The 21,704-nt window shown below is 38.2% G+C and overlaps 1 protein-coding gene across 1 annotated transcript in view; it reads left to right on the forward strand.

Moving 5' to 3' along the window:
• The window catches only part of gabbr2 (gamma-aminobutyric acid (GABA) B receptor, 2), a 198,027-nt gene extending 181,334 nt beyond the window's left edge, over window positions 1–16,693 (forward strand). Inside the window, exons 14-19 of the mRNA XM_079442503.1 lie at window positions 9,346–9,456; window positions 11,657–11,881; window positions 12,159–12,341; window positions 12,718–12,847; window positions 13,100–13,214; window positions 16,185–16,693. Coding sequence (XP_079298629.1) covers window positions 9,346–9,456; window positions 11,657–11,881; window positions 12,159–12,341; window positions 12,718–12,847; window positions 13,100–13,214; window positions 16,185–16,350 — 930 coding nt within the window. The 3' untranslated portion in view covers window positions 16,351–16,693. The remainder of the gene's footprint in view (window positions 1–9,345; window positions 9,457–11,656; window positions 11,882–12,158; window positions 12,342–12,717; window positions 12,848–13,099; window positions 13,215–16,184) is intronic.
• The last annotated feature ends 5,011 nt before the right edge of the window (window positions 16,694–21,704 follow it).

Here is a 21,704-nt window from a genome sequence, read left to right on the forward strand (position 1 = left end):
AGACATTTAGTACATACGCCACAGAAGTCACATGGTATGGGCGGTAACGTAACTAACGTGAATGCAGATGAAGTGTGAGTGAAAGGAAAGAGTGTAAAACGAGAAGACATCTCGTCATATGCATAATTGCATGTGCGGAGCGTGACTGCGGGATTATTTCATTGGCTGGCTGTGCAGTTTGATGTATCATAAGAAGTGAATCTAGGAGAGACCCGTTATCAACGTTGAGCAGAATATTCCAACAGTCTTGGAACTGAGCTGCTCGTTTGTATCCATGGAAACAAATTAATAGAGTTCCATACTATTAATCATTAAGTCATTTGTCAGGCTAAGATCTCTCTTTGTCTGTATTTTTCTCTCATTCTCTTTCTTGTGCACACACACGGAGTAGATGAATTTAAAACTCAAGCGTCAAAATGTCCTTAAGAACTTGTTCTTTTTTGATAGGTTGAAATGTTCACAATGTTCACAATCTGTCTAACTGCAAAAACACAGTCTGTTCCTCTTCGTGATGTTCTACTACATCACATTTCTGTCTTCTCACTCCGAGATTTACCCGATTCATCAGAATGCAAAAGAAACGGTCCTTCCAAAAGCATTTCCCTTTGCCTGTTTCTCTTAGTTAAAGAGACTGATTGCTGGCCTCTTGGCTCATCTAAAGTGGGCCGATGGGAGGGGAGCGTGGCTGCCGCTCAGAGAAATGCGAATGGGCTGCTCCTATTTGAACATGCTTCCAAATGCAATGGGGCAGAAGCCAAGCGTGTATCCTCTTTTATTTTTTATCTTCCAGTCTCTGAACTCAGTGCAAAGTATTTGGCTCAAATGGCCACCTACAACCACGGTAATCCAATTTGGCAGTGAGATGAGCTAGGGAACAAAAACCAAGAGTCGTCCACATCCTGACAATGTGCAGTAGGCAGAAAAGAGCAGTTTGGTGTGGCAGTGCATCAATAGTCTTCACTGGCACATGATCCAGCCTAATGGGCTACAGGAGAATATCAGAAGCTTGTGCCATCCTCTGACGTCCGTGATTTGCTGTTGTTTGACTGCGTTAAGGAGCGTTGGCAGCTTGTGTAATTTACAGTGAACAGTGATGGATTTTTCTGTTATAGGTGGTTTTATTGAGACTTTGATCATATTAGTCTGATATACTCAGATCAGTCATGTTCCTTTTGTTCTAATGCAAATCTGTCTATCCATCGTACATCATACTGCAGATCCATCTGTCTTCATGCCTGTCTGTCTGTCTGTCTGTCTATTTATCTTCTGTCTGTCTGTCTGTCATTCTATCGTTGTACCGTTCTGTCTCGTATTTTTCAAAGTTTGTGCTCATTTGCTGTGCTCTTGCTCTAGCAGCAAGTTGGGTCCAAAGAAATCCTACATATCTGTATAATATCACTCTTCACAGTTGTCATGCAGCTCACGAGCTTCAGAGTTGCCTAGGAGAACAGACAAATGAAAGCGACAGAGTCACATGATCACACTTAGGAGCATTTAACTGCATGAGGGCCTGCATCTCAGGTGACCTGACCCTGAAGACAAGAAAAAAGTATTACATAGTCTATTCATGTAATGACAGGTGTTAACATGGTAATTGTGAGTTGTGGATGGAGAGAAAAAATTTACAGAGCAACCAGATATTTCTAATATATATTTATTTTAGTTAGGACTTTTGTGGGCCCCTCTAACAATAAGTTATATTTAAAAGTAGGCCTATACTTTGTATAGTGTGTGTCCCTTTCGAGTAGGTTCAAAAGCATTTAAAATATTCATAAAACACATCGTGGCTTGATTTAGCTGGTTCCATTTGCCCTAAAACGGTATTTGAGAAATGTTATTTATTGACCTTATCAATCTTAACCATGAATGCTGTAGAGCATACGTCTCCTGCTATTAAGCAGCCCGTCTGTACTTTCTATAGTCTGCATAATACAGCCCAGTACACATCACAACACAGGCCTCTCATAGAAACCAAGCCTCCAAGGACTCAATTACTGTGCTCTCAGCTAGCAACGACAGGAATATGATGTGTGTGTGCATGTTTGAGTCTGCCAAAGACAGAAAAAGAGAAAAAAGTGAGAGTTTTGTCTCACTGCTGGAAGTATAGCTTTTTTTATCACAAGTTTCTGCTTAACTTTCATAGAACTAAATTTCATATTAAATTCAACTCCAGCAGGGCCAGCCTAACAGATCTTGACAGCAGCCTATGCACATAATAATCGACAAATTTGTTATTACAATGAGGAACATTCTGTATCTTGTACAAAATGAACACCATCAAAACATATCAACGTTCACTCAGATAATCATGAATAATCATGTTTAATTAATGTTAACGCAAGGGGTAATATCCTGGACAGGATGTGCACCTCAATGGAGTCAATGGAGCCGAGGTAAACCGAGAACAAGAGAAAATGAGGTGCGGATGATCCCGGGAATGATAAAGTGAATGAGCCACAAGTGGGACTTCACCGTGAGGATTAGATCAGACAATGTTTGAAGTGTGCTGGCAGTTTGTTTAATGTGAAGTGCACTGGGTCAGTTCAGACCTCAGATGCAGTGGATTACTGCCGCCCATTTTGAACTTACCGTTTCACCAATAGGTTCAAAGACCACTTCAATAAATTTCACTGGAAAGGTGGTCAGGATATTTTTCTTAGTAAGTATATGGATGTTTCTTCAGCTGCAGACACTGTCAAGTCTCAGGGTCGATGTCACTTTTTTCTTTTTGTTATATGATGGTTATGTCAACATCTCTGCTAACACTTTAATATAGGGACCAATTCTCACTATAAACTAGTTGCTTATTATAAAGCACATATTCTGCATAACCATATTATACAGCCTTTAATCCTACCCAATACCTAAATTTAACAACTACCTTACTAACTATTAATAAGCAGTAATTAAGAGTTTACTGAGGCAAAAGTTGCAGTTAATTGTTAGTTAATAGAGAGAACTGGACCTTAAAATAAAGTGTGACCAAATGTCTTATCATGACTTACTACGAGGCTGTCAGGGCCAACATGATTCAATGATATTTAAGCCATTTTGAAATTATATGATAATTAGTGTTTTATATATTTTATCTGTTTTATATATTTTATATTGTGTCATTTTCCATCTATTTTGTGAAATTATGCAAAAAGTTTGAAAATATTATCTTCAGTGTCTATCTGGGATGCATAAAAGACTAGCTATGAATGAAGCCATATGTGCTATGTTATTTAAAATGCTATGGAAACAAGTCAGCCATTTAATTTCAGAAATCTTTCAGATATGTTTTCCAATATGGCCATTTCCATCACAGAATGTGAACACGAGATATGAGATGTGGTGGAAATAGTTATGATTTTCATGACTTGTGGTGTATTTGTAAACACTGATTTTGCAGACATTTTTAGACAACAAGTGAGAGAGTGAAGGTGTATTTTAAGAGTGTTTTTCATTTTCTAACCTGATCCACACTGCCAAAATTGTCCACACTCGAACAAACACCCATCTACTCTTTTCCATACCCTTATGTCCACGGTACAGAAAGGTGCGTGTGGCTTCAGTAATCATGAGGGCAACAGAGTGCACCATGATGGAGAGCAGCCGTCCTCCATCACTTACAGTTTGCCATGCCAGCCCTCATGGAGAAAAAAAAACTGCGGTCCTAATGAGTTATCAGGACTGATGGCTTATCGTGTGTGGGACCTCTCGGTGTCCTTGACTCAACAAGGATGTATAGATGACCCAAGTCACAAATCTCGATTGTCCCTCAGAAAAGAAAACAAGCTGTAAGCGTTCTGGCGTTTGTGTGTCCGTGACTGTAATTCTGAGAGCACATCTGCGTGAATACCTCAGTATAATCCCAGTAGTCACCAGATTCAAATGTTTGCCCATGCGTGAGCTCTAATAACGTTTGACAGTGAACACTCGAACCCCATTTATGAAGGTTGTTATTTGCAAATTAGCTGCATGTTCATAAGTGAGCGTGTTTGTGTAGGGCGAAGGGTGCATGGTACAGCTGTCACGTGACGGCAACATAGCGAAAGTCATTTGCATCGGAGACTTGCAGAGAGTGAGCAGATGGGAGTTGTGATTAAAACCGATATATTCTGGAGCATTAGATTAAAGAATGATGTCAATAAGAAGCATTTTAGGCTACAATAACAAAGGCAATCTGAAACACGGCGCTGCACGTTCTCATTTGCATATTTAAATGCGTGTGATGTTCGGGGTTAGATTACTGGTCTAATGATGCATTTAGCCCGTAATGAATCAGTGATGGCAGCCCCCAGGCTCAGCTGCAGGGACTGCAGCAGGGCCACTTTGAAGTCACCGCATTTGAAGTGGAGTTTAGAGCGGTGGACTCCAAAAATAAGCACACACCAGAGGGAGACAGATCTGCAGAGCCTCAGCGTGCAGCTGCAGGTTCATCCTCAAACTGGAGCAGGTAGATGTAACCCTGGAGCCACACAGAGATGCTCTTGCCTCCAGCCAGTAAACAGGAAAGTGCTAAACATGGACCAAAATGTACTTCTGCCAGTCATGGAGGTGTATTTTGCAATATTTATATTTAAAATATATATATATATATATATATATATATAAATAATGTGGTGTTCGATTTATTTTTCCCGAAAATACTGGTTAATGTTATTGCATTGGACTGAAATTTAGTGGGAGATTTTTCACCTTGTTACACTTGTAGTGTTCCTGTAAAAAAATGACCCGGCCTCAAAAAAATGCTTATAAATCACTCATTTTGCTATATTATCACCAAAGATTGGATTCAATCTTTTTGTCAACTTGTTTTATTTCATTTTGGACTGGCTTTGTGTTTCTATGTGCATCTGATTAATCGTAGGCCTCATTTATCTGAGAGTAGGTACCTCGTTTTTTGAGTGAATTTTTTTTTTTCTATGAATAATTTTCACAATATTAAACAAAAGAATTTGCACTGTTTATCACACTAGTGTGCTTTAATTTTTAATCAGGAAGTTTGCTTTTAAATGCTTTTATTTTGTACAAAATTGCAAAAAGTCACACTTGTGATGTTCCGGTGTGTGATGTTTCTTTAGCCTGCATTGACTTCAAAAAAATATGTTCTTTATAAAAAAAAACATACATAATGTTCCTCATATATATATATATATATATATATATATCATATATTACTAATACTACTATTGCATTGAATATTTCACATTGTGCCTCTTTAGACAACCAAGATAAATTGTGTCTTGTTTTGAGTCTCTCATCAGCAGGGTCATCTTTCATTTTATTTAAGTAATGTACTTTGTTTCAGTTCTGGCCAACTGGCAATTAACTCTGTGGTATTTACTGACCAAAGCAAATCTTTACTTGGCAAGTGTTGGTTTTGAACCATGGTGCTAAACCTTGTTCCTTGTTGTGTGTTATGGCTTTGCTGTGGGATTAGGTCAGTGAAGTATCGCTCCAGTTCACCTTAAGATGGCTGAATAATTGACTTGTTAAACAACACTCAGCTCCATTGAACAATATCAGCAGTGGCACGCAGCCGCCAAGAGATCACAGGACATAGTGTAAAAGGATTACTACAGATAAGAGATTGTGGTCTCAAGAAGCCATGTCAGAGAGAAACAGATGTGCAGGAGGGTGACTGACCCGTCCAAATGAGTATTATAACTATCATTTCCCTTAAACAAGAGCTTAGTTCAAAATCAAAGGTCTTAGAGGCTGTATAATAGAAATCTCATTCATGCTGTACTAAACTCCCAATAGAATAAAATATATGCTCATGGAGGCAAACTACCCTGAAATCTCAGACTCTCTTTCTTTCTTTCTGTCACTCTCCCTGTCATTTTAGGTTGATTCTGCTCTCTTGTTAGAAAATAACAAGGCATGGCTTTAGCCCCAGACAGCCATTGAATTGGAGTTTATCCTCCACTTTGACTGGCAGACTCCACTTTTAACAGGCTTTTCCCTTATTTTTTCAAGCTCAGATCAATATACATGGGATACACTTTTGTTGAACCGTCATAACTCAATCACTACCATGTACTTTAATGCATTAAGCAAATAAGCAATTCAGCACTGATGTATTGCATTGATCAAAATTTACTGTAAAGACAGTTATAATGTTACAAAAGATTTCTATTTCAAATAAATGCCCTTCTTTTGTACTTTCTATTCATAAAAAATGGTTTTCTTTTTAAATGAATAAAATAAAAAATAATTTTGTTTTAAATAAAAACAAAATATCCATACTTCACTAAGCAGTACAATAATTTTCAACTGAATATATATTCCGTTCAAAGGTTTGGAATCAGTAAGATTTTTAGTTTTTTAAAGAAATTTCTTATACACATCAAGGCTATATCTATTTTATTCAAAATACAGGAAAAAAATGTAATTTTGTGAAAAATTATCGCAATTAAAAATAACACTTTTCTATAATAATGTACTTTCAAATGTAATCTATTCCTGTCAAAACTGAATTTTCAGCATCATTACTGAAATTAGGATCTTCAATGTCACATGATCCTCCAGAAATCATTCTAATATGCTGATTTATAATTAGGATTCCATAAATAAAAAGTTTAAAAGAACAGTGTTTATTCAAAATATTAATTTTGTGTTACAATATACAGTACTAATCCAAAGTTTGGGGTAGTATTTTTTTAAGAAATGGGGTCAGTAAGTTTTTAAAGAGATTAATACTTTAATTAAGCAAGGATGTGTTAAATGGATAAAAAGTGATAGTAAAAACTTACTATTTTGAATAAATGCAGTTTTTTTTTTGTTTTTTTATTCATCAAAGAAGAAAGTATCCCAAAATATTAAGCAGCACAACAGTTTCAACACCGATAATAAATCAGGATATTAGAATGGCTGATGAAAATTCAGTGCTGTGTTACAGAAACAAAATATATTTTATAGTATAGTAGAATATTACTGTTTTTCTGTATTTTTTATCAAATACAGCTTTGATGAGCATAAGAGACTCCATTAAAAATCTTACTGATCCAAAACTTTTGAAAGGCAGTGTATATGTAATATTTCCAATATTTTTCAGACAAAAAAGTGCAGCTTTGGTGAACATAAAACAAAAAAAATCTTACTGACTGGTAAAGTATATCATGTATATAAACCAATCATCATTCAGGATCATTTTTACTAGTTATTTCTATTTCTATGTTTATTTATGGTTTTCCATATGCTATTCCTCCTGTTCCCCCACCATGTGTGCAAACCTGTCGCTGTGTACTAATACACACTTAATGGCTGTCTGTTTCCAGTTCTTAGTGGCCATATGTTTCATTCCCATCTATAAAGTATGATATAATTCTCTCTTGTCAGCTAACTGTGTCCCTCTTGCCTCCATCTCTCCACAGACACTCTGTCAGTCACACATCCTTCCAGCATCCACTGAACAATTACATTAGACACCTAATGCAGTGAGAAATAACAGAGCGCACAGCACTCTCTTTAAGCTCAACCCACCGACTGTTGCCTGGCAACACCGCACACCTCGAGTAGCTACAGCTCAAACTATGAGGTCTTGTTGTTGTGCAGTTGGAAATAAGCATTTCTTAAGCAAATCGGATCTTTTCAGTTTTGGGTTTCTGAGGTCAGATGGAACCCTTGAATGTTGAAGTAAAAGCAATTTTGTGTAGGAAAATAATATTATTTAATTTTAGGTTTTGATGTTAAAATAGTCTAATAGGAAGGCATTCTGTAAGTTATTTCATTACTTTATTCTATTTCTTTTTTTGCTATTGTAGAAGCTCCTTACATCACATCAACGATTCCCATAAACATCTCTAGTAACCTACTTCTAAGACTTCAAGAGGTCTTTCATCAGCTTTTCCTCTTTGATCTGTTTAAAATTTGTCCTACAGTTTGACTTCTAGGATTAATCACATCACGTATCTTTTATAAATAGAGCTTCTTGCGTTGGCTGGCCCAGTTACCTGCACCGTCACTTTGTGAAGATGTCTTCTGAGTGGTGAACTCCTTAATGTCAAGCTCAAATCACACAGATAGAGCCACACAAGAGGCGGATGAAAGCCGCGGGTGTTACAATCTGTAACTAAACTGAGAAGAATCTGCAAGATTTAGGGATGCGTTTGGAGGTCGGATCCTTGTCTATCTTTGTGTCTGGATTGTTGCATGGCAAGCTTAAAGGAACACTCTACTTTTTTTGAAAATAGGCTGATTTTCCAACTCCCCAAGAGTTAAACAGTTGAGTTTTACCGTTTTCGAATCCATTCAGCCGATCTCCGAGTCTGGCGGTAGCACTTTTAGTGTAGTTTAGCATAGATAATTGAATCGGATTAGACCATTAGCATCTCGCTCAAAAATGACCAAAGACTCTACTTTGTGGTTTCACATGCGCTGTCATTTAAAAACAGCGCCTAATATCAGGGAGGTCTCCCTCGTTTCGGCGATCGGCCCACTACTCAATAGAATAGAATGTCCCGGTGCTCCCGATGGCCAGTAGGGGATCGCGGGCCCCCCAGACCTCTGGGCCCTATGCACTCTGTCACGCTTTTCACCCCACTAGCGACGCCCCTGGTCTTAGTACACAATGTAACTACAGAAGAGTCGAGTTTTAAATAGGAAAAATATTGAGACTCTTTGGTCATTTTTGAGCGAGATGCTAACGGTCTAATCAGATTCAATGATATATGCTAAGCTATGCTAAAAGTTCTACCGCCAGACCCGAAGATCGCCTTAATAGATTCGAAAATGGTAAAACTCAACTGTTTAACTCTTGGGGAGTTGGAAAAAGGAGCCTATTTTCAAAAAAAGTGGAGTGTTCTTTTAAGATTTTCCAAACTGGGGCAGCAAGAAAGTGGGTTTGAGCTTGGCTACTTTTAGAGCCAGCATATTGAGGGAAACTCAGTTGAGGTCTTCTCTCTTTCGCCGGACTCTTTCAAGAGTCCAGTCCTGACCTGCTTTGCATATCAGGACTGTAAATATCTCGATCAATATCAAGTAATCGATGCCTGGCCCATAAAAAGTTGTTGTTAATCGTTAACACTCAAGTGATATCCTGTAGATGTGACTATATTATTTTTACTATCTCGGTGAAAGTCCATTATGGTTGGTCTCCCATGGGAGATCAAATGATCCAAGTTCTCATAATGCCTTTAGCCTCAGTGTTGGTACTCAGAGCAAATGCATTTTTGCAAATTTACTTTTAAATCTAAATCAAATTTACTTCATAAATTCTTAAAGTCCACCGTTGTATTAAGGCATTTAAAGTCAAGGAAAATAAACCCGGGCTCAGTGTTATTGTTGTCAGTGACAAAGGTGTTTTTAAAGCCAGGATTATTTCCACTCATTGGTTTCCTCACTGCGTCTCCACAGGCGGATCCTCAGGGACGAGACATCGCAATCCGGCCCTTCCTGGAGCACTGCGAGAACACGCACATGACCATTTGGCTAGGGATTGTCTATGCCTACAAAGGCCTCCTTATGGTGAGTGAGAACATTCTAGAGAGCGTCAACATGATTGCCATCTGCTCCCGCCGACAACGGCGTCTGAATATTCTGCCACTTCCTTCTACATTTGGTAAATTATAATATATAATACCTCACAGTCACTGTGTTTAAAATGCATTCACAATACTGGATTCTGAGTCTCTTGTGGTATATCAGGAAATACAAATGCTCTATATCACTGTAACACACCTCCTTGTACATCTTATTGCTTTAATATGTGTCTTTATGTCTTTTGTTTACACTGAACCAAAATCTACAACCAAAGCTTACTTTAGGGGCCACAGCAAACTTCCAAGGGGGAGAACAAGATGGCCTAAATTATTTAATTATTTATTATGTCTCATTTATTTAATTCCCTCAACAACTGACAGTTTTATTTCATGCCACAGCCTTCCCACAGAATTTTAAAAGTGAGAAACTCAGTCAAATTTCCAGGCATTTCCATGCCATTTTTCCAGGCCTTTTTTCTAATAAATATTCATTCTTCTGATTATGTCAATCTCTAAAATATTGTATTTTGTAGAATTTGTTATTTGTTATTGTTATATATTATTATATTGTTATGTATTATTAACATATAAAATTATAATAACAATGATAGTTATAATAATGATAATAATAATAATTACAACAATAATAATAATCATCACCATCAGGTCGCATTGGGCATCCCGGCTTAAAGACCCTTCTCAATCTTTCCCACTTCTCTTCCTGTCAGCTCTAAAACTGTCTTATCATCTTATCATAATAAAGTCAAAAATGCCTAAAATAAATCTTAAATAATAATAACTAATTAGAAATTACTACAAAAAACATGCAAATTAATTTACAAAAGTGTAATCCTAAAGAAACTTCTGGAATTTTTAAATTTCATTATTTTACTGAATACTCAAAATTTCTGTAAACAACATTGGAAAATGAGCGGATTTGTTATTACAACATAAGTACCAGAAGTAAAATGTTGGGCCTTCAAGTATTGTGTTTGTGAAAATGGGTGGCCTTGGAGTCAAAAAAGTTTTAAAACTGCTGTAAACTTTAACATTGTTCTTTTGCTGCCTTGCAAGAGCTGGTATTTCCTACTTGAAATGCAAATCTAGCAAGCTCACTGACTGGATTTTGACACATTGTACCCATAGGAGAAGAACGAGATTGCTCTTTCCAATTAACCTCACTTTAGATTACTGGTAAGGTGCCCCAGGAACCAGAATGCCTCCAGTCGGTTAATTGCCCATAGCACTGACTATTATCTCTGAGTCAATGGTGGCAAAATCCTCCAATAAAAACCTGCCCTTCAACTCACTTTGTGCTCTATAGAAATGATTTGTCCGTTTGTTCTTGCTGCTGTAATAGTGGCAGGTGGTTCGGTTGACTGGCAGGCCATTACCTCTGCTTTTCCCCTGCCCTACTGTAGATGATCTGTGTCAGAGTTCAGCTTTGGGCCATGGATTATCACTTCCTGTCTCTTTCCTCCCTCGTCTCTCTTCCCATCTGTGATAGATTTGGTGGGAGGCAGTGTTGGGGAAGAAGTGATCAATGTTAAAGTGAAGCTAATAGTAGTCATCATATCGTAATAGTGTACAAGTGAAAATGCCATTGCACTCACGGTCTCGTTCTCAGATATGTGACATTTCAGAACTTCCTCTTGCCATGTTTGAAAACCTGCTGCTAAATCAGCATGGCTTCACTTACAGCCAACATGTTCAAGTAGAACAAGAAAAGAACGAGAAAATGAGAGGGTGAACGAGGAAAAAGAGTGAGACGGGCTGTGATTGGATTAGGATTGAATAGATTTGTGGTGAGTGGGTGCAGAATCAAATCTTGGAGTGTGCGTCATTGAGTTAGCTGAGTCATATTTCTCAGAGTTCACTCTAGTCTCACACAAAGGTGCTTTGATTACTGCTCTGACTTCCTGAGAAAGTTGGACAGGTGTTGTTAGCTGCCTTTAGAGGCATTAGGGTGCTAAATAAGTCAGGCACAGTTCATTCATTTTCACTGGCTTTATGATTCATCACTGTAAACTGAGGGTGAAAATGGTTGTCTATCGAAGTCATATAACCAATAATCTTATTCTGTTTTAGATCTGGTATAAAAATATATTTGCATGGAACTGTGCACAGCCTAAAAGTTGCAAAATCTGTAATGATAAGTAATTGTTTGCACTTTTCTCTTTGTCTAGCTGTTTGGATGTTTCTTGGCCTGGGAGACCAGAAACGTGAGCATTCCAGCCCTGAACGACAGCAAGTACATCGGCATGAGTGTGTATAATGTGGGCATCATGTGTATCATCGGGGCAGCGGTGTCCTTCCTGACCCGGGATCAGCCTAATGTGCAGTTCTGCATCGTGGCACTGGTCATCATCTTCTGCAGCACCATCACGCTTTGTCTGGTTTTTGTGCCAAAAGTAAGTACTGCAATGTGGGATGCAATGCCCTATGGGGAAAGAATTGTAGAGGTCAGCGAAAGGCACATTCTGGCATTTGATTTGTGCAAATCCCTAGTAAGTTCACCTGAATATAATTGAGAACAGTGCTTACTTTGCATCCCCCGGAGCTCTCTGGAAATAAACACTGAAATTTGAAAGACTGCAAAGATTCCACTCTCCCTCTAAACAAATACATCCTACACAGAATCAATGCCAGGATCTCAACATTATGTCTTTGTCCTATCTCTTTTGTTAGTTCATCACAATGCAAACAAACCCGGATGCTGCCACTCAGAACCGGAGGTTAAAGCTCACCCAGAACCAGAAGAAGGAAGATTCCAAGACGTCCACCTCAGTAACCAGTGTTAACCAGGCAAACACTTCCCGTTTGGATGGATTACAGTCAGACAACCACCGCCTCAGAATGAGAATTACAGAGGTGATTGAAGTCAATCATAAATTGAAAAAATGTTAAATTCTTAGAATGACAATCTAAATTTAAACATTAACTAAAATGATGCTAACAATTACTAATATACCACTATGCAGATTAAAGGGGTCTTATAAGACAAATATATTATTATATCAAGACTATTAAATCTTTTTGGGAGCAAAAGCGTGCATTTTTGTTTTGATTTGTGATATCAATCAATGTTTTTTTTCTACTTAAGGTATTTTAGAGTAATGAAACATATTACTGTATGTTTTAGATTTTTTGTATTAAAATCACGAAAAAAATCCTTTAATTTTTTTCATGAACCAGAAATTAAATTATTAAATGATTTAATAAAGATTTGTTTGATTTTGTATTACAGCTGGATAAGGAACTAGAAGAGGTTACAATGCAACTCCAGGACACTCCAGAAAAGACTCCATACATTAAACAAAACCACTACCAAGATGTCAACAATATCCTGAGCATACGCAACTTCACTGAAGGCAAAGGTAAGATAAGTGGATATCAAACCTGTTGTTCCTCACCTGTCGATCACACACAGCTGTCAGTCTGTGACTCATTTCAGTATGTGACACTCTTTTCCTCTGTTATTGTCACCCAGAGAAAAAGAACAATTTATTTGGAGTGTTATACGTTATTCACCCCCAAACATGTCAAGCTGAAGTGTCATATAAGGTGCAAGTTCTGAATCCACTCTTGATGGAAAGGCAGCTTTCTGAACATCATGCCTTTGTTTTCAGATGGAGAGAAATCTCTGAAGAACCACTTAGAGCAGAAACCCCAAGCTCAGTGGGGATCCATGGATCCTTCTAGGATAAGCAGAGGTCCACTAGAAGACATCAACTCACCAGAACAGTAAGTTTACACACCGGCATGTATAGTGTGCAGAAAACGTGTTTGGACACCTAAAAGTCTATGAATTAGCTTCTTTTATTTTTAAATATCAGGCAAAGTGGAATTTATTAAGATAAGAAGCACAAGCACACTTTCCAAACATAACGTTTGACAAAAGATTTGCTAGTTTTTACATTATAAAACATTCATTCATTCATGCATTCATTCAAGGAAATCAAAATTACATTTTAGGGTCTATTTTTTTAAAGGGATAAACGCCTTCGGAAGCAAGGCGATGAATTTTTGTAAGAAAAATATCCATATTTAAAACTATATAAACCGTAATCTCTAGCTTACTGTCATACGTGCGTTCACAAGAGTGTGGCATTCCAGAGGATGACATAGGGTGTAGGCATAGCATAAACTCCAGTGAGGATATGCTAGTCTAGCGAAAACCAAGTTTTGTTTACAGCGAAGGAAAACCAGTTTTTCTTTATAAATCCTCATTTTGTGCTAATTTGTGATTTGTTTTGCTCTCTCCTCTGCACTTCTGCGTTCGTCACTTCTTGCCTACGTCACAAGTCATCCACTGAAATGCCACTCATGTACTATGAGCTATTTAAAACAATGCATTAACACAGGAAAAAAAAATTCTTTCATGGTTCTCTCTTTAAAGGTCTTGATTGTCCAAATAGTTTTTGGTGACTCTATAGATACAACATTCTGTTGTATAAACTCATTAACTGGGCAGTGTAAAATAAAGATAAGGAAGAAAAAAGTTAATGGAAGCAAGGAAGGTTCAGGGACAGAGGAAAAAAAAAAAAAGAGAGAGAGAAAGGGGGATGGGGGGAGCTGTGGTTACATAACATGTGATTTCTAGTGAGAGCGGAAGGCAGTGGACCCTGAAAATAGACAGGAGAGTAGAATTAGAGGACTACAGGCCATCCCAGCACATGAATGTTTGATTGTACAGAGAAGCGATTCTGCAGTGTCACTGTTCATCAAACACAAACACACAAATACACATCCATATACACACCTACCCCAGTAGCCGATGGTCCCTTGACCCTGCTAAATAACACCATCTCTGCCATGGGGATATGCAATGAGTAAGTTATTGAGCCTGTTCTCTATGTCTACAATAAAGGATAAACAAATAAATTTAATGATATTCACATTTTTATTTTTTGTTTTTGCAAGTGAACCTGCAACATCTGACTAATCGATGTTAATCATTTCTAAACACAGAAGATATTTTGCTTAATTGATGTTTGAAATTAATATTTAATTGAAAGTAATAACTCAGAGACTAAAACCGCTTGTGAGAGGTGTGGTGTGTGCACTTTATCAGAATCAGAATCAGAATCAGAAAGAGCTTTATTGCCAAGTGTGTTTGCACACACAAGGAATTTGTCTTGGTGTTAGGAGCTTCCAGTACAGAAAGTACAAACATAGTGCAGACAACATATAATTAAGGTGATAAAGAACACTAATGAAGAGAATATACAATAATTAAGGATAACAATAGTAATAAAAATATACAGAAAAGAGACATGACCATAGACAGAACTGTGAATGTGCATGTGTCCTATGTACAGATGAAGGTTTGATGGGTTATTTACAGATGTACAGTACCGGGGTGTGTTATGTGTTGTTCAGGTGGGATACGGCCTGGGGGAAAAAACTGTTCTTGTGTCTGGCTGTTCTGGTGCTCAGTGATCTGTAGCGCCGGCCAGAGGGCAACAGTACAAAGAGAGAGTGTGCTGGGTGTGAGGGGTCCAGAGTGACTTTCTTAGCCCTTTTCCTCACTCTGGAGGTGTAAAGTTCTTGGAGGCTGGGCAGAGGGGCACCGATAATTCTCTCAGCAGTCCTAACTGTCCGTTGTAGTCTTCTGATGTCTGTTTTGGTAGCTGAACCAAACCAAACAGTTATAGAAGAACATAGGACAGACTCGATGATTGCAGAGTAGAACTGTTTCAGCAGCTCCTGAGGGCAGGTTGAACTTCCTTAGCTGGCGGAGGAAATACAGCCTCTGCTGGGCCTTTTTCGCAATAGAGTCAATGTGATTGTCCCACTTCAGGTCCTGAGAGATGGTGGTGCCCAGGAATCTGAATGACTCTACTGAAGTCACAGTGCTGTTCATGATGGTGAGTGGGGGGAGAGCAGGGGGGTTTCTCCTGAAGTCCACTATCATCTCCACAGTTTTGAGCGTGTTCAGCTCCAGGTTGTTAAGACTGCACCAGACAGCCAGCTGCTCAACTTCCTGTCTGTAAGCAGACTCGTCACCGTCCTTGATGAGGCCTATGACTGTAGTGTCGTCCGCAAACTTCAGGAGCTTGACAGAGGGGTCCTTTGATGTGCAGTCATTCGTGTAGAGAGAGAAGTTATATACCAAATGGCAGTATATAACTGCCATTTGGCTTCTGTAATTGATTTAAAGGGCTCCAGCCTCTTGGGGTGCACTTTGAATCTGACACAAGACAGGAATGAAATGGACTTTACTTCAGCTGATCCACACAGTCAGATACATACTGTACCACAAGAACAAGCACAGTCCCTAACCCTTCACTAGCAACTATTTTTAACATTGATCATTTTTTTTTTAAATAATTTGAGCACTAAATCAGCATATTACAATGATTTCTGAAGGATCATGTGGCACTGAAGACTGGAGACAAACATTCAAAAATCCTACCAACCCCAAACTTTTGAGCAGTAGTGTAGGTCCAGATTGTGTAGTTATGGCATCTGCCAGCTGGGACTAAAGAGGTCACGCTAACCAGCTAAACCTTGAACCCTTAATTGAGAGTATGTGGCAAAGTCACTGCTGGTTTAAATGTGCTATGTGATATAATTATAAATGAACTTCTGTTACATGCATGCAAGAGTGTCCCCACTGTTAAACACGCAATCACTAAAGAGTATTACATAAAATTAGGAATTTTGTTGGGTCTTTTATGTATAACAACCATTTGTGGTTTGTGTTCGCAGCATACAGCGCAGACTGTCCCTGCAGCTGCCGATCCTGCATCACGCCTATCTGCCCTCCATAGGAGGGGTGGATGCGAGCTGCAGCAGTCCCACAGGCAGCCCGACCTCCAGCCCGCGCCACAGACACATGGCTCCCTCCTACAGGGTGATGGTGTCCGGCCTGTGAGGCCCGCCGCCTGCCCTGCACTCCGAAGAAGCGATCAGCTTTTTTATTTTAAGACAGACTGAGCAATATCAGCAGTTAAACGGAAGCGTGTGAGCAACCCAGGGGGGTCCAACTCTTCATGCATTCGTGACCCCCCTCCCACCATCCATGGCCACATCAGAGCAGAACTGATCTTTCAGGCTAGGAGGGAGGTGACTGGAGGTCCTCACATGGGAACCCGAGCCAGACTTCCATCCTCTCGGTCCCGTCACCTCCCGTTCCTAACTCGATGGACTCAATGTCCCCCACCCCCCTAAACAGCAGTGCAGATCAATGGAGGACAGGAGCTGTAGCCTTACCTGGTAAAAAAAAAAAAAAAAAAAAAAAAAAAAGAGAGACGCTTCTGCCAGCAGCCTTTCCACGATATCCGTGCACATCGGTTCTGCTGGTACTTGCGGGAAATGGGCAGCGTATGTGACCGAGGACTCCACCTCTTTATTCACCACGTCAACAGCCATGTAAATACCATATTCGAACATCAAAGTGAGCTTTGAATATGCTGTGAAATGAATTATTCTGACGAGGCCTGGTGCTCGGAGAACTTTATAAACAGCCGACGAACCAGGAAGAGACACATACGCAGTATGAATTTGTTGTATTGCTTCAGTGTCCCAATGGTGTGAAAAAGTGGTTAATGGTAAATAAGACTATTAGCATCTCAATTTTTTGCTAAAGACAACAAGGGAGTGTTTCAGGGTAACGCGGGCAAACTGTTCTCACCTGGATAGACATGTACCGCACATTGTTTTTCTTCAAAAACAGCTAGCATCATGTAGGCCTATCCTGGTATCAGAGTATCAAAAGTACTACTTTGATTTATCGCAGGTAATGTCACGTTAGAGGTTGCGCATGTGCAACCTCAAAGAGCCACAGGTCCAGCCGAGAGGGAAGTAAGAGACAATATCGGCGATTTTAGAGGGTCAGTCTTCCATTACAGCCGAGCGAGTTGATCCTGCATATCGGGACTGAAACGCGCAGATGCAGCCCTATGCTTGAGATGTACGATAGCCGTCACGTGACAGGCTGTTACAGAAACAAGAAGACTCACAAATTGCGATAATAACAGGGAAGTGGTACGCCATGCAGAGCAAAACCAAAATATCCTCACAGAAAGCTGCGAGGTTACACAAAAGAAGCGGTCCACACAGCAAGACAGAAGAACGATATTGTATTAAACAGCGGGACTGAAAAATTAGCACAAGTGTAATTAACTTAATAAGAGCAAGTCATGTATGAACAAAGCCTCGTTTTGACATTCCGGTGCAGTCTCTCAGTTTACCCGCCCTCTGTTTATTTCTTGTTTTTTTTTTGGTTGATTAAAAACCCAACAAGTGAAACCTCTACGGCTGTAACTTGGGCTAAAAGGGCTCGGGTGGAGGGTGCGCGTGTTTGCCCGTTCCAGGGGAGAAATGGCTGAAAGGTCCACCTCAGTATCAGAGTGACATTGTGAAATACATCACCTAGCTCTTAGCAACAGTGAAATTACCTCATAGTTGCTATAGAAATGTTACTGTGTGCAGTGAACTTTGCACAATGTCTTGCAGAGATAGTGAGCATCAGCTAGGGCTGGTGTCATGCTACTTTTGTAAATCTGGAAATGTACTCAAAATATAAATGATCGTAAATAAGCTACGTACCATCCATATCAATGGCAAGAGTTCGTTTCAGCTGATATCTCACCGTCGGTGTCTTGGTTTGAGTTTGTGTCAGATTTGTTACTGTAACGTGTCTTACTGGAGCCTGATGGACCGTATTGTGTCAAGCGGGTGACAAAAACAGTGACAGCACATATGATCCATATGAAGCCAATGCATTGAGAATTTCTTTAACTTGTGACTTCCTTCTGTATGGCTGTTATCTAGTGATAACGTGACATTCATGGGTATTTATTGTCTCAACTATTTGGGAAAGCAGAAGGAGATTGAAACACAACAGAGGTGCGTTTGCTAACAGCAGTTGTCATAGTACCACACGCTCACTAATGAGTCACGATGACAAAGACCTTTAAATACAACACCACAAACAGATACGCAAAAATCCCACAACGCCACGGGAGCTTGTCTTAGTATGACGGCCACGACCTAGACTAACGTTTCTAATGCACGATGAGTTTTTCAGTACACGGAGGCGATTGTCTACAGTTTGACTTGACTTTTGCAGCTTATGACTATGACTGAGTTTTCATTCTGACTATAATCAGCTCTTATTTCCAAGTTCATTTCAACGTTGTTTATTCTTCAATGTCTTTATGATATGTTGTTTGGCACATTCAGCAGTCAGTATCCCACAATATGAAACATCTTTGGCACATGTGAACACTAACATCTAATTTCCAATATTAGAGAAAAAACAGCAGAAAATGATGTACATTGGACATTACAAATCAAGATATCGAATTTATTTGCATTCTGACTTTATTTGTTCATTATTTCTCATTGCCCCTTAACCTCCTTTTAAAATGTGTTACGGTAATAACCTACAATAATGTTCATTAATAATTCATTAACAGATTAATTGAAAAAGAAGTGTATATGTACTGATGATCTGTTACGTCTTATAATGTTCTTAAAAGATTGTAACTTCTAAAAATATATATTAAAATGTATATTTTTATGGAGAGATAGAGGGTAATAAGCAACAATGAAAATTAAGTGTTAACAATTCAGCTCAGAGAATCAGTAGAAGTAAAAGGGCTAGCTCACATTTACATATTGTATTTCATTTAAAAACCTTACATACAGTATATGGCATATAGTTACAGTATACTCTCAATACGACCTTTTAAAATTCATTAAATAAAAGCATAATTTCATACAACTTAATGTCATGAAATAGGCAGTTACTGAAATCCACTGGTCCTATTTTATCTTCGGGCTGCTGGTTACTGAAGTTTTAAACTTCCAGGCATAAATAGGAACTTTGGAATTCAAATGAAAAAATAATAAATCATCCAAAAGGAGCAACTCAAATATCTATTTTAAATAAATGTCGTTTAGACTGAGTTGGAGTGAATGGGATGTTTACAAGTTATCTGCTCAAGGAGAGGGCATGATTCATTACTTTTAAATCATAATGATGACCGTAATATTAATTAGTCCAGGCTACAGAAGCCTGATGAAATGTAATTATTAACAAGAGATTATCAAGAGATTATAAAAATTTTATTCAGAGTAATCATACGGTAAAGTATGTATACATAATGTATGAGATTTATTAAAAAATAATTTATTTTTTAATCTTTCATGCATGGCATCCTATGCATACACTATAGATTTAATTTTGCAAATAGTTTTACTCAATCATTTCTGACAAATGCACAACATGATAAAAGTGGCAATAATCAAACTGTATAGATAAGTATATTTACAGTATGTTCTTGATGGTGCATTAAGCTGGAAGGAGGAATCATATCTTAAATATGTTTTACACTACCTGTACTTTTGGTGTATAGTTATGACACTAATGTTGACATTGCACAGGAATTCATCAGTCATGGGGATCATGCTTCTCGGTACTACTGTCTTACACTTTGACGTGTACTAAAAACAAACATGAAGACATTCAGAGTGTACCATGCACCACAAACTGTTCTTTTAAAAATGGAAAGGTAAACTCTGGTCCGTCTACAGTATGTATTCATGTCATTACCGTTATGGGAAAAGTGAATTTGTGAAGTTGCGTAGTCTCATTTTAAGGAAATCACTAGAAAAACACAAAAACTGAATAAAGACCAAGGTAGTACTTTATATGATTTCTATTTGGACATGTTCTATACTGTGGATTCAAATCACTGTGTGTGCATGTGTTTGTGAATGAAGCGAAACACAAGGTTAACCCGCTAACACGTCGCTTTTGAAAATGTATCATGGTCTGTGGAATGCACATCTGGTTGTTCAGGACCGTCTTGGCAATAACCTTGGAAATGATGTCAAGAGCCGATTTGTTGGACATTTAAATCTGTGATGTTAACTACAAAACTGAAAATTATCTAAATGTTGTGTTCTTCTAAAGCAAGAAAACACTCATTTGTGCAAAGAGATTCAGGAAATCAGTCTACAAGATTCGGGAAAATTGTTGGACTGGACTCCGTATGCGTATTCTGGTGTGAACTGGTCTTTGCATCATGTAACAAACAATAGCAAGGCCTTGTCATCACCCCAGGAGAATGAACAACCACTTCTAATGTATATAATGTAAACAACTTGTTTTTTTTCTGTAGAGGTATAATACAATGATAGTGGGGGATGTTACAAATGACGTTAAAAAGACAGAATGTTAGCAGTGAGCGTGTATGTCTGTTTGCCACTGTGTGAAAACGTGCTGTCTACAAGTTTACACATCGCTATACAAACTATTTATTCTGTGCTGGAAGACTTATCGCTTTTTTTTGTTTTGGTCTTTTTGCTTTATTTAAATTTTTTTATTTGTCATCTCTTTTGAGTTCACAAAACTCGTCACTGCCCATCAAAAACTAAAAAAAGAGGAACTCCACAACTATGTTGTTTTGTTTTTCTATACAGTGCTTTTTGGAAGTGTACACTTGTGTGCTCCACTGCTGTACCGTCCCGTGTGTTTGCACTGGCACACACACAGGAGCTCTTGAACAAATCAAAGTGGATGTGTTCATTTCATATTTCTTGTACCCTTAAACTGCATGGAAATCATAACATTTTTAATAAATTATTGCAAAAAAAAATGTTTTATTAATAAAATAATAAAAATTATTCTATGTTCATTATTTATCAAGCACCTCATTTGGATATTAACACATTTGATATTAAGTCACACAAATTAATTATTTACTCACCTTCTTGTGGATCCAACCCTGTATGATGTTCTTTAGCTCACTTTACGAACTTCAATGGAAAAAGAAAAGCATTTAGAATCCTTCATTTGTTATATATTAAAAATGTAAAAAAAAAAAAAAAAACAGTATAAAATAATTTCCCAAAGTAGCAATATCGCCTTTTTTTTTTTTTTTTTTAGAGGAATAATGCAATTTTCACAACTTTAAATGGTTCTACTGAGTTTTTGTTTACAAAGTGTTTTCGTAAAGATGTTTCACCATCTTTTAGCAAAGAACAGTTCAATTCATTTAACACGCTTCTATTGCTAGCTTCATTTGCAATCCTGTCAAAAACACAATATGGCGCTATTGAGTTGAAAGTATTTGATCATTTTACCTATAATTATCTTACAGCTTCCACTAGGTAGTCATTTATAATATTCATGGCAGTCAATAAAGTCGCAAGATGGCACAGGTTCCGTGGTGTGATGAGAGTAAAAGTAGAAGTAGCGCCGGTTTTGTTTACCCG

This window comes from Barbus barbus, assembly GCF_936440315.1.
Source record: "Barbus barbus genome assembly, chromosome: 19".
Classification (NCBI taxonomy): Eukaryota; Metazoa; Chordata; class Actinopteri; order Cypriniformes; family Cyprinidae; genus Barbus; species Barbus barbus.